Source organism: Hyperolius riggenbachi, chromosome 4, assembly GCF_040937935.1.
Source record: "Hyperolius riggenbachi isolate aHypRig1 chromosome 4, aHypRig1.pri, whole genome shotgun sequence".
Classification (NCBI taxonomy): domain Eukaryota; kingdom Metazoa; phylum Chordata; class Amphibia; order Anura; family Hyperoliidae; genus Hyperolius; species Hyperolius riggenbachi.
Genome location: NC_090649.1, coordinates 391,325,055 through 391,338,093, shown reverse-complemented (window position 1 = coordinate 391,338,093; position 13,039 = coordinate 391,325,055). Strand labels below are relative to the sequence as shown.

General features: G+C 42.7%; 1 protein-coding gene across 4 annotated transcripts in view; it reads right to left on the bottom strand.

Moving 5' to 3' along the window:
* DHX57 (DExH-box helicase 57) overlaps positions 1 to 13,039 on the bottom strand; it is an 80,550-nt gene that overhangs the window by 22,255 nt on the left and 45,256 nt on the right. For all 4 annotated transcript variants that reach the window (XM_068232193.1, XM_068232195.1, XM_068232191.1 and 1 more), the window contains exons 11-18: positions 12,584 to 12,638; positions 8,404 to 8,612; positions 6,400 to 6,516; positions 5,309 to 5,405; positions 5,049 to 5,222; positions 4,119 to 4,319; positions 2,553 to 2,829; positions 1,281 to 1,376 (exon numbers count right to left, since the gene is read on the bottom strand). In XM_068232193.1, coding sequence (XP_068088294.1) covers positions 1,281 to 1,376; positions 2,553 to 2,829; positions 4,119 to 4,319; positions 5,049 to 5,222; positions 5,309 to 5,405; positions 6,400 to 6,516; positions 8,404 to 8,612; positions 12,584 to 12,638 — 1,226 coding nt within the window. The remainder of the gene's footprint in view (positions 1 to 1,280; positions 1,377 to 2,552; positions 2,830 to 4,118; positions 4,320 to 5,048; positions 5,223 to 5,308; positions 5,406 to 6,399; positions 6,517 to 8,403; positions 8,613 to 12,583; positions 12,639 to 13,039) is intronic.

Sequence of the window (13,039 nt, the reverse complement as noted above, 5' to 3'; positions counted from 1 at the left end):
AGCGAGTAGGGAGGCTGGCATCTTACCATTTTGGCAGTTAGTAATAGCTGTTTAGGAAAAGCTTTTGAAAACAAAAGAAAACCCTGAGAATCCCCCATGAGGAGACAGACTAGTCTAAAACATGTTGGTTCTGTCAGATTTTAAGTGCTTACTAGTTTTGCTGTAGTGCTCATTTAAACGTATGTAGTTTTGAAAGAAATATACCGGATGTGAGGCTGAGGCCTACACTGTGCCATATCACAGCTGTGCCTAGTGGGAAGTCCTTTCAAAACTTGTAACTGCCACTAGTCTGCCAAATTTAGTTAGATTTGAACTACATTTCACATAAGTCTTTATTTTTTTTTACCTTTTACTTAGCAGTTCTATGGAGTCCCTGTAGTGTGGCTAAATATCATCACTGTCTAGCTTTGTATAAATGTTGTAGTCCTAGCGTCTACGATTGGTCAATGAGACGCAGATAATTTTTAATGCAGATTTATGCAGCTTAAAAATGAACCAATCAATTTCCACTGGTGATTTCGATTAGTCCATTTTCAAGCTAAATTTAAATATTCACATACCAAATTTGCATAATTAGCAGGGATGAGCATCAGATGAATTCCAAATAGGTTTTATTCGGAATTCATCCAGGTAATTAGCACACCTGAGCGGGGAGTTAAATGTACCCAGGAGCCTTCTGCTTCAATCCGTCCCATGCTGTGTTCCAATTCACGGTCACGTGACTACTGCACTTTCTCCTTTCGGGTTGAAGGAGGAAGTGCGGCAGTCACGTGACTGAATTGGAGCGCAGCATGGGATGGATTACATCAGAAGGCTCCTGGGTATGTTTAACCCTCCCGTGCCCCCTCGATTCCCCCCCCCCTCAGGTGTGCTAATTACCTGGGTGAATTCTGAATAAAACCTACTCAGAATTCATCCGTAGCTCATACCTGATAATTAGATTACATGAAAGGTGTATAATAAAGTATCAGTGAACTAACTAATATAATATACAGGGTATCCTAAAAGCACTATATATGGTCTTACAATACAAATACTTTACTTGAGCATCAAGTGCAACTTTTAATACAAGTATATGGTATTCACAAAACGTTAAGGCTTCCAATACTTCAATAGGTAAGAGTGATTTTAAGTTGAAACTAGTGAGGCTAAATAAATACATGATACCATACTGTACAGTTCTACATGAATGTTTCTAATGGACAGGTCTGTTGAACAGGCTAACCATTGTGGCCATCATGCCCATGTTGAGATACTCATAGTACAATTCCACCACTCACCTTGTATGCCTGGAGAAGAGCCAAATGATCACTGTTTGCTACAGCAAATTCCTGCTTCTTCTTGTTGGCCTCCTCCTTTTTATCCCAGGGACACACCTGGACACAGGTAAAACTGAATCAATAAAAGTACACCTTGCAAGTAAAAATATGCTCTCAGGTTGATAAAGTTAGGAGCACACGCGAGAGGACTCTCGGCTGAGGTGGCCATACAGGACCGGCTCTGCCAAGAATCTAGTATCTGTACAAGGGTCTCTGAAGTCACATAAAGATCTGGCACATTGGATCTTTACCAACAGCAATGCTTGAGTGATCCCCGAGTGCACCGTTTCTCTCCTCACTGCCGAAAACTGCTGTCACATACCATGCCCCCCTCATGGGATCATATGTGTCAAAAGACTGCAGGCTAGTGATCTGCCAACCAGTGTTCAGATTGAATCATTTTATTTGGCCTAATAGCCTTGTGCTTGCAAGGAATTTGACCTGGCAGTTGCTTAACGGAAATAGGCAATGTGGCACAAGGACAGGCAGGATAGATATTGCAAATCAAAGATGGGATAGGAGTTAATAATAGCGGAAAACAGGATGAAGATGCCCGCTGGCGTGTGAAAGTGGCAGTTTTTGAACAACATAATTGTTTAGAATATCAGTGTGTGAACAAGGTCGTTCAAACTACCTGTTTCTTTTTGCTAAGCAATGCAGTTTCAGCGATGTCGATAGTTTGTGTGCCCCCAACATTTATCTAGCATGTGTGCAGACATTTAATAATTGAAAAAAAATCCCAACTAAATAAGATCTCCTAGAGTTACACAACAGATACCTAAGGCTCATACACACGTCCAACAATTTCTCCTGATTGTCGTCCGATTTTGGTCTGTTGGATGACAATCAGGCATGTGTGTGTGTCCGGGTGGCAAACGACTAGATGAGCGAATGTTAACAGGCAGTTTGCCCAATCCATCCAGCGGATCAACTCACACGACTGCTGGACTGATATTGTGCAGTTGGCCACAGGTGTAAAATCGATGTGCAATGTGTGGTAGGAATCGATTCCTTCCAGAGAGGAATCAATAGTTTTGCCATATTGGTTGGCATCTATAAGTGTATGGCCAGCTTTAGTTGGCTACTGCATGGATCAAAGATTCCCCATGCAAACTTTAAATAAAAGTAACTTTAACTAAAAAGTAAAAAAAAAGTAACACATGGTTTCAACATTTTATACCTTCGCAGTGCACAGGTTTATAAATTCGGCATTTAATAGTTGGCATTACTCACAAAAGGAGACTTGAAGGCCAGGCTGGCAGCAATAGTGAGCGCTGGGTCCAGACAGCGGAAGATCGCACCAAACAGCATGAGTTTTCCTATCCTCACATCTACTGGCAGGGAAGCCAAATGGTAGCCCAGCGGAGTGAGCGTGTCTTGCTTAGTAAGCGCCCCAAGATCCCGAAGCCGCAACTTTGACGTTTGAATGGATTCCGTGTTCGGGGGTTCAATTATTCGGGACATGACCGTTTCCAGACGTATCTCAGAAAATATCTCCAAAATCTTTATCCTAGGGTTAAACGGATTTGTTAAACTCCAAACAAAGTTGAAATTATTCTTTACAAATGGAGGAAAGAGACAATTTATATAAAAGCTAATCTTTGCTATGAGATTTTTCAGCCTGCTGTACAGAAAAATCCACTAGTAGGGATGTGTGAGCTGACTTCCTTTAGAAAATGCTTCACTATGAAGTTTCTGAATCATTGACCCGAAACAAGAATCTAGAGCAGGAGTCTAGACAAGTGCGAGACTCAAAAAAATAATAAGGGCAACTTCTATATTCAACGCATGTGTTCAGGTATATGAAGACGTAGTAATCCGCACCACCTTCAATAATAAATCTTCATTTATTGGTATAAAAAAGACATACTGTAAAAACAAACTGTAGGGCAAGACAGTCCACTGTTTCAGGCTGCCTGCCCATCTTCATGTTGCCCAGAATTGGGCAACATGAAGATGGGCAGGTAGCCTGAAACAGTGGACTATCTTGCACTACAGTTCTTTGTTTTTACTGTATGTCTTTTTATACCAATAAATGAAGATTTATTATTGAAGGTGGTGCGGATTACTACGTCTTCATACTATCTTTGGATCCTGTGGTGCCCAGGATTTGTTTTTCCAGCACACCAGCCATTCCTGATTGGATGGCCAGCCAGTGAGTGCAACTTTATCCATAGAGCTAATATGTGTTCAGGTATATGCGCACGCACTATATATAGCAGCATAAAAATATTTGTATCTTCAATAAATTCTTTGGCGTAATTTGCCTTTTTAAAACAGAAGGTATTTGAGATAATTCAGCTTTAAGTGAGCAACTGTGGTTACCCATGATGATGCATCACTCCTGAATATGCAAATTATCTCTTAATGCCCCTGAAGCCAGGCTTACATCCAGAACTGCTGGCGTATAGCAAGCCTATAGCGTATACATTTTACAGAGCCACATCAATCCAACACGCAGACATCCTGTTTCAGACTGTTGGCTCCTTATCAGTGCATTGCAGGGATTGATATGGCCATTACAACAGAATACCCAAAGCTTCTTATTGCTGCTTGGGTATTATGCAATAAATTCTACATGATTCATACAACAGTGACATCTAGTGGACAAATACATACGAGGCAGTACATCTAACGACAATTACTGTTACTGATAGAGCAACCTGTGTCTATGTTAACATTTAAAGATACAGTGTGTCTCAGTCCAAGTGTCATAGGCTTTAGTTGCATGGCAATTAGGAAGGACAGCAGAACTATTTCTCATACAGATTTTTTTTTTCATGAAAATATCGCATGTACCTCAAACAGAGCTGCTCCAGTGGAATACGGTGGATCTCCGGAGGCTGCTGGTCTAGCAGGTGATGCTTATAGTGGTGGCTGGTGAACAGGTGAAAACACACCCCTGAGGCCACACGCCCAGCTCTTCCTTTCCTCTGCATGGCATTGGCTCGGGATACCCACGTCTCCTCAAGGCTCTCCATACTCTTTCCTGGATCATACCTAGGGAAGTGGGAGTCAATGTAGTCCAGGGATCATTTTACATACATCTTTACAGTATACACGCACACTTAATGAAAACAACCCAATACTATTGCCAAAATGTTAGAACTCGAGTACATTTAAACTTAAAGTTTACCTAAAACTTAAAAAAAGAAAAAAAAAATCATAGTAGGGAAACTTGAAGATAACCAATTACTGTAATGTGGGCGCATTAAAACGTTCTGTTTACCCTGCATTGCTCGCTGCCGCCGCCGTGTTCGTGCCACCGGGATGCCAATCCAGCGTTAGTATAAAGAATGATTAATGTTACAGCCAGATAAAGTCATTAGAAGGATGGAAGTGAAGCACCTGCCCAAGTTTCAGGTCTGCATAGTAAATCATGGGGTAAAATCTAAACGTAGTGAAAGTTGCGTACAAAAAGGCTGGCACCACAGAAAAAAATATAAGCGCTTTATTGAAATGCCATTAAAATGACATAATTGTCAGTGTAAAAAAAATAGGCTGTGTCGGCCGCCATAGCCTATTTTTTTTTTGTACTCATAATTGTCATTTCAATAAAGAGATTATTTTTATTCCAGCCTTTTAGTACACGTTGATAGGTCTCGTTGGTACCGAGACCACTGGCTTGGGCACACAGGAACTTCTCTCTCCCTACTTTTTTGAAAAAAGTAGTGAAAGACTAAATGCAAGGCACAACAGACAGATATTTTTGTTTGATGCCCATATTACCTTTTCTCCTTCATTTTGCCAGAGTCAATCACATACACAACATCATCAATAGTGATAGATGTTTCTGCGATGTTGGTGGAAATGATGATCTTGGTAACTCCTTGTGGTGGTTTTATAAAAACGGCCTGCTGCTCTTCACTGGCCAGAGAGGAATGCAAGGGGTAGATAACACATCTGCAGGGCGGAACACAAGAGACATGAACTGATACTATTTATTACAATACACAGATAATGACCAATCAGTGTGAGGGGGAACATACCGCTTGCTGCGTCTGTTACTAAACAAGGCATTCGATTGTAGCTGATCATACAGTGTTTTAATCTCTGCAAGGCCAGGCAAAAACACCAAAATAGCACCTAAAATAAAACAAAAACACAAAACGTGAAAAGTGCATAACTGACCATAAGTTTTATAAAAGGGCATCTCCATTTTGGACAGTTATTAGCTGGGGCTGCTGTTTCCACGGAATGCAGCAGAAAAAATTGCCCTTAGACCAAATAAGGCCCCCTGCACACTGCAAATCCGATTCACGATTCTGATATTCCCTGGATGCTATTAAAACAAAAAGAGAGACGCAGAAAAAAACGCAGCATGCAGTACCGATTAAAAAACGCAAATCGGAATTGCATGTAGTGTGCAAGAGGCCTAATAGTCATACAGTATGATCCGCATCCACGCACCTGATAACATTTTTCATATTTTCTCAAGGCGAGAGCGCTAACCACTACGCCACCGGCAGAATCCCTTTAAAGTAAACTCCAAAAGACCTGGCAAAATAGCCTACTATATCAGAAGTTCACTATATCAAGATTGGTCATACATTGTAGATTTATTTATATAGATATTACCTGGGACCAGAGCAGGGACAAGGTCCTCCAGCACCCAAGGCTGAGACACCAAAGTGCGCCCCTCCATCCCTCCCACCCCAGCCATCACACACTAATTGCTATTAGACTAAGAGGGCCACAGGGCCCACAACCTCCCCAACACCTTAATATCTAGTTATCTGGCTTGCAGTTACTGCTATGTATCCCCTTTTCTTATTTCTTTCTGCTTCATACACAATTAGGAATGACAACTGAATGAATTGTGCGCCCCCTCCTACACTGCGCCCTGAGGCTGGAGCCTCTCCAGCCTATGCCTCGGCCCGGCCCTGCCTGGGACCCAGGGACTGAGTTTACTATTGCTAGAGGTTTACTACATCAGTTTGCTAGAACAAGATTCTATATCAGAGATTATAATAAAGAGATTCTACTGAACCGAAAACATATTACATTGTTAATGTCGGCCTTTACTAGGTGGTAACTAACAGTTATGATTAATTAGAACGACTGCTTGATGAACACCAACCTGGTGGGTAGGCATGTTCCCCATTAACTATCCATTCCAGCAATGCTTCAATCAACTCGAGATTAATTTTTTCCAGATCCATGGAAAACAGTGTTTTCACAACAGATTTATTGACACCTGCAATGAAAACAATTTCATTTATTACATAAATGTAAGAATATTCAGACATGGCTGCTTTCATCACCACACAGTTTATATCATATCTTATCATATCCATGGTGGGTTAAACTTTTTATAAACTGTGATCCTTACAGGATGGTGCAAGTTATTAAGCATATCACAATGAATGGATGGACAGGGACCCTCTATGACAATGCCTCTATCCCGCTCATCCCAGCCGTGGCCAGCAGCGTGGTAGTCCTGATGGAAAGGACCAGGTATCAGTTGCGGTGGTGGGTGTGTCCTGCAATCAACATACCTGAAGTTTCATTACACGGTTTGGCATCACTATGCCTTCATCAGATGAAGCTGCGGCATGGGTCACATGAATTTTTTATTACTGCGCTGTTGCTATGCAAAGCACAAACAGATTACATGGTCTCAATAGAGTATATGATTTGTTAGTGTGCCGTTGCTAAGCAATGAGCGCACATAAGACACACAATTAATTTAACAAAAAGTAGCACCAACAGTGCAGCTAACCAGGACGAGAATAAAAAAAGGACGCAAGGCTTTGAAAAGTTTGATCACAAACAAATAAATTAACTGGAAATAAAATGTTCAATTCTAATAATTGGTTGAAAACCATTTTCTGACAATGACACCCTGAAGTCTTGAACTCGTGAACATCACTGGATGCTGGGTTTCAGTGGCGTAGCTAATGAGCTGTGGGCCCCGATGCAAGTTTTACAATGGGGCCCCCCAAGCACTCTATACATAACAATTGATACGGTGCACCAAAACCTGCCAAGGACAAGCACGGGGATGGGGATGGGGAACAGTTTGTTAGTGATCACTACTATTCAAAGTATCTATAGAAGTGATTATTACCAGCACAGGACCAATAGAGAGCTAATACTGTAGTTGAGGGAGGGCCATTTCGGGGCCCCTCTGGCCCAAGGGCCCCGATGCGGTGGCTACCTCTGCACCCCCTATTGCTACGCCCCTGCTGGGTTTCCTCCTTTAATGCCCTGACATGCCTTTACTGCAGCGGCTTTCAGATGCTGTTTGTGGGCCTTCGAAGTTTCATCTTCAACAAGTGAAACTGATGCTCAAGGATGGCTTCTTACACCTGCATGGAGAGCTCCTTTGACCGCATGTTGTCTGTACATCGCAAAATCTTCCCCATGCAAGCACCACACCTCCAATCAACTCCAGGCCTTTTATCTACTTAATTGAGAATGACATAACGACCTGCCCACACCTGCCCATGAAAAAGCCTTTGAGTCAATAGTCCAATTACCTTTGAGCCCCTGAAATGAAGGGATTGTATTACACTATTTGTGTCACATTTTTATGCAGCGAACTGAATTAAAGCTGAAAGTCTGCACTTCAATTGCATTTGAGTAGTTTCATTTAATTTCACTGTGTGAATGTACAGTACCAAAATCAGAAAAATGTTGTCAGGGCCCTTATATGCAGAGCTGGCATTGGAGAGTACTGCAGAATGTATAGCTACCTCTCCTGGCTCTGACTTGCATCTTCGTGTGTCCCCCGCAACTCCTGAACTGGCCACTAGAGCACCAGGCTCTCTACAGTCACATGACAGTGAGCTTGGAGTTCTAGCGGCAGTTCAGAAGTGTGCCGGAAAGTCGCGGGCTGCCAGAGCGAGGGCAGGTAGGTATACATTGTACAGCACGCTCCAATGTGCACTCTGCAAGGTGGGATACGGCGGCCACATGGGGGGTGGAGTGTGACTTGGCGTTTGGTCAGCGTATGCACATGAATATAAAGTCGTTCAAAAATACTCCCATGGCTCCAACTTGTGTCTGTCAGATTGTTATATAAAAGATAAATGCTTTTCTCTCAAAACAGTAAATACCGGACTGTATTCAGCAGTATTACCATTGTATCGAGTAGATAGCTCATTGATGTTCAGCTGTTGGTCTGGTGCACTATCCTTCACACTCTTTGACTCCTGTATCCTCACTACACCATTAATCTGCCGTTCAAGGTCATCCATAACATCTTCATAGCTCCTCCCCTTTCTCTGCTCTTTTGTAGAAGAATTTTTGGAGGAGCGTCGGTAAGGACTTGCATCTTCCAAAACATACCTAAAAGAGTTAGGAGTAAATATAAAATCTCGTCCATATACAGGTAAAAGAACAACTAGCCACATTAATGGGCATAGGGGGTTCTGGCTAAGAGATCTGGTCTTAATGTGAAGCAATATGTCTACAGGTTCCATCACACCTTACCATGCAATTGGTCATTCCAAACAAGTACACAGATGTAATCTAAGTAAATTTGAATAGTGTACAGTAAAATCTTGTTACAGTAAACTCTGATATAGTAAATCTCTGGCTAAAATAAACTCAGCCTCCAGGTCCCAACCATTCACCTGTATGAAGATATAACATATGGCAAATTGTGAGTAAGTAAACTTCTGATATACTAAACTTCTATGACAAGTCCCTTGGAGTTTACTATAAAGGGATTCTAGTGTATCTTTTTTTTTTTCAATCACCTTTTCTAAGCAAATGATTGGCCAAACTTTAATATTTGTGGTACATCCAGGAAATAGACGGACCAAACCAATAGGGATTCCAGCAATATTATGGTTTTTGTTTATTTTTGTTTACAAAGGTCTGCAGTGAAAATTTTTGCAGAGCTCAAATTCTCCATAATTTGGAGCCTATAGAAACGAGAAATCCCAGATCAAAAACTTTTCAATCAAAAATTAACACAAAAAAAAAAAAAATATCTGACACTATACTGTACCTTTAGTGAAATATCGAGTTTAAGGTGGCCACTAACTGTCCAATTTCTAGCGAAAAATCGTTCGAGCGATCAGAAATTCTGATCGGACGAAAAATCGTTCACTACATCATCAACTAACCAATCTTTGCTTCCTATCGATCACGACCACCAAGAAAATCCAAATTTTCGTTCAACGAAAATTCATTCGGGCGACATTTTTTTCACTCGTTCATATCGATTGTGTCCACCAATGGAGATTATTTACAACCAATCAGATCAGAATTTCTGATCGCTCTAACGATTTTTCGCTAGAAATTGGACCATTAGTGGCCAGCTTAAGCATAACAGATTTTACTGCACTACAGGAAAAGGAACCTTTGCATGACCTTACAAAGGCTGCCAGTTAAAATCAGCAGGTGAAGCAAATATTTTAGGCCCCGTTCACACTTGCGTTTCTGTAAAGAACGGACCGGATGACCGGATCCGGTCCATTTGCATACGTATTGATACGGCTGCGATCCGGATCCGTTTGGTAAAAGAGATAACAAACTATATAAATATTGTTGGGGTCTGGGAGGTCAGCAGAAGGTGCACATGTAGAATCAGGTCCTCCGCTCTGTAGGGCCTCACCTCCACGTCCGACATACTGCCAAACAGCTCGAGCACAAAGTCACTGCTGCTCCACTCCAGAAATGCTGGGCCCATGTGTCCCCATCCAAAATGGCCGCTAGAAAACGCATAGGAAGTGGGGTAGAACGTCAGGTTTTTATAGCCAGTGTGTTTTGTGCTTTCCGTTTCCCATTGGTTTCTATGGACGGATGATGCAGTCAGGCTCCGATCTGGGTGCGTCGGCCGGATGATCCGGACCCAAAAATAGAGATCCGGCTCCGTTCCATATGGAACGGACGCGTGTGAACGGCCGCATAGACTTTGCATTGCTATGCGGAACGTCCGTTCCGTTTGTACAGTATACGGTCCGGATCCGATCAGGCGAATCCGGACAGCGAACGCTAATGTGAAGCGGGCCTAACTGTGTGATCTTTACAAACATTCTTCTAATGACAGAATAAAAATCTATTTTTTTACTGAACTTAATCCAATAAATAAAATACAAATTAAACTTACATTCCATATAAGCTACTGACACGTTCATTATCTGAGGTTGTTTTGGACCTGCGTCACCAGCATTGCAAATTGACCACACTGATCAGCTATGTCTCCTCTACTACCTGTGTAAAATTAAATAACAGCAGCGTGGCTCACCTTCCTAGCGATTCTAGCGCTGGGTGGTCCTCCATCCCCGGCTGGTCTCCACCACTCCCGGGTGGTCTCCACTGCTCCCTGTAAAAGATGAAATAGCGGCAGAGCAGCTCACCTCAGCTGGCAATTCCAGCGCCAGAGATCTGCAGACATCTCATCTTTCACACAACTTCCTCTAATGAAGGCTTCTGTGGATGACGCGATCAACCTGAAGCCTTCACTAGGGCAAGCCACGTGGAATAGGCGATGTCTGCAGATCGCTGGTGCTGGAATTGCCAGCTGAGGTGAGCTGCTCTACCGCTATTTCATCTTTTACAGGGGAGTAGCGGAGAAGACCAGCCGGGAGTGGAGGAGACCATCCGTGGATGGAGGACCATCCAGCGCTAGAATCGCTAGGAACGTGAGCCACGCTGCTGCTATTTAATTTTACACAGGGAGCAGAGGAAACCAGTAGGTGATAAGGCAGGGAATCACTTACGTTGCGGTGGGTCGTATCGGCAGGCGATCGTAAGTCGGGGATTCCCTGTCTTTGAAATATAAGATGCAGGGACTTTTTCTCCCCATTTTTGGAACACATTTAAGGTGGCCATATATCTAGTGATTTTGGCAGCCGATCAACCAACAGACAGATATCTCTCTGATTGAAGAGAGATCCATTAGCCACCATAAATAGCAGGCCTACTCCCGACCAATTTCTGCAACCAGCCACATCATCTCGACGCCCCCTGTCCCCACTAGTGTAAATGTACACTAGTGCCCCAACATTTTTGCATTACCTCTCAGCATTCATCAGTCGCAATTATCGCACGCAGTGGACCTGATCGAGCATGTCGGTCCAACACCTTGCAGCATGCCGATCAATACATTCAACCAATTTTGCCGCAAAATTGGTCAAATCGTTGTTTGGGCATACTTTTGGCAGCACCAATTTTTATCAGATTCGATTATAATTATTAAATCAAATGGTCGATCGTCCACAAAAGCGATACATGTATGGGCACCTTAAAGTTAATGTTTCACATTTAAAAAATCAAAAAGTCAGATACTCACCTAAGGAGAGGGGAGGCTCGGTCCTAATGAGCCTTCCCTCTCCTCTCCCGGTGCCCGGTCCCGCGCAGGATCCCAGATGGCAGTATTCGACCAGTTCGGTCAAATACTGCCACTTCCACAGCCGAAGGGAGCTTTCGGAAGCCTTCGGGAGCACTCGGGCTCCAGAGGACGGGCCGCTCCATAGTACGCATGTGCGAGCGCCCTCTATGACGCACTCGCGCGTGCGTACTATGGAGCGGCCCGTCTTCGGAAGCCCGAGTGCTCCCGAAGACCTCCGAAGTCCCTGCGGCGGCGGACACGAACGGGGGAGCCAGCGCAGCACCGAGGGCACCGGGAGAGGAGAGGGAAGGCTCATTAGGACCGAGCCTTCCCTCTCCTTAGGTGAGTATCTGACTTTTTTATTTTTAAAGTGGTACCCACTGGCTTTAAGATTACTTAAAGCGGAATATAACCCTGCATTTCAATTTTGCTCTAAAACATTATTTACAGTATATTATATGCAACCAGCATTTTTTTTTTTACTAGACCAGCATTGGAAGGGTTACACAGGGCTTTAAAGTTCCTGGAGATTTCTGCAGACGCATCCGAACCTGAAATAGATACATTTTGTTTACATAAATGTATCTAAGTGTTGAATGTGACTCATCTCTCTCACTGAGAAGAAGGAGTTGGAGGACAGCCAAAGAGTGTGTAACATTTCTCAATAGATACATTTGACTAAATAGAATGCATCTATCTGAACTTCTGCATATCTCTCCACGACTTTAAACCTCTGTGTTTAACCCTTCCAATGCTGGTCTAGTAAAAAAAAAAAATGCTAGTTGCATATAATATGCTGTAAATAATGTTTTAGAGCAAAGTTGAAATGCAGGGTTATATTCCGCTTTAAATATGTAACCCTGATATGTACTCTACAGTTCGCAGTGGAATATGCAATGAGCATAACTATTTTACCGTCAAAATAAGAATATCATTTAAATGGAGAATATATAGTAAATAAAGCATTGGCTGTTACCTTGTTTTAGCAATAGCATCTTCCAGAAAGAACTGATCAACAGGAAAAACACGACCTGAAATAGTAAGTATACTTGATATAATGCTTCTGAAACAACAGCAGTAGTTTATATGTGGTCAAATAACTAATTGTGCACAGTGAAAGTTCCCTTACAATTGGGCATACATACAATTATAAACACTTACCGTCTATACTCGCATATTAGCTGACCCGCGTATAAGTGAGGTACCCACTTTTCCCTCAAAAACCAGAAAAAAAAGTGATTGACTCATGTATAAGCCCCCTTCCCCAGTATAGCCCCCTCTTCAGTAGCCATATCTGCCCCAAGTACAAGTCATCCCCTCTCCCCATAGCCAGATGCGCACCAAAAATGATACAGCTGTGTCTCAAGATGCCACTAGATATGAGACACGGCAATTGCCACAGAGGAAGAATCCCCGATCATTGCACCGCTGA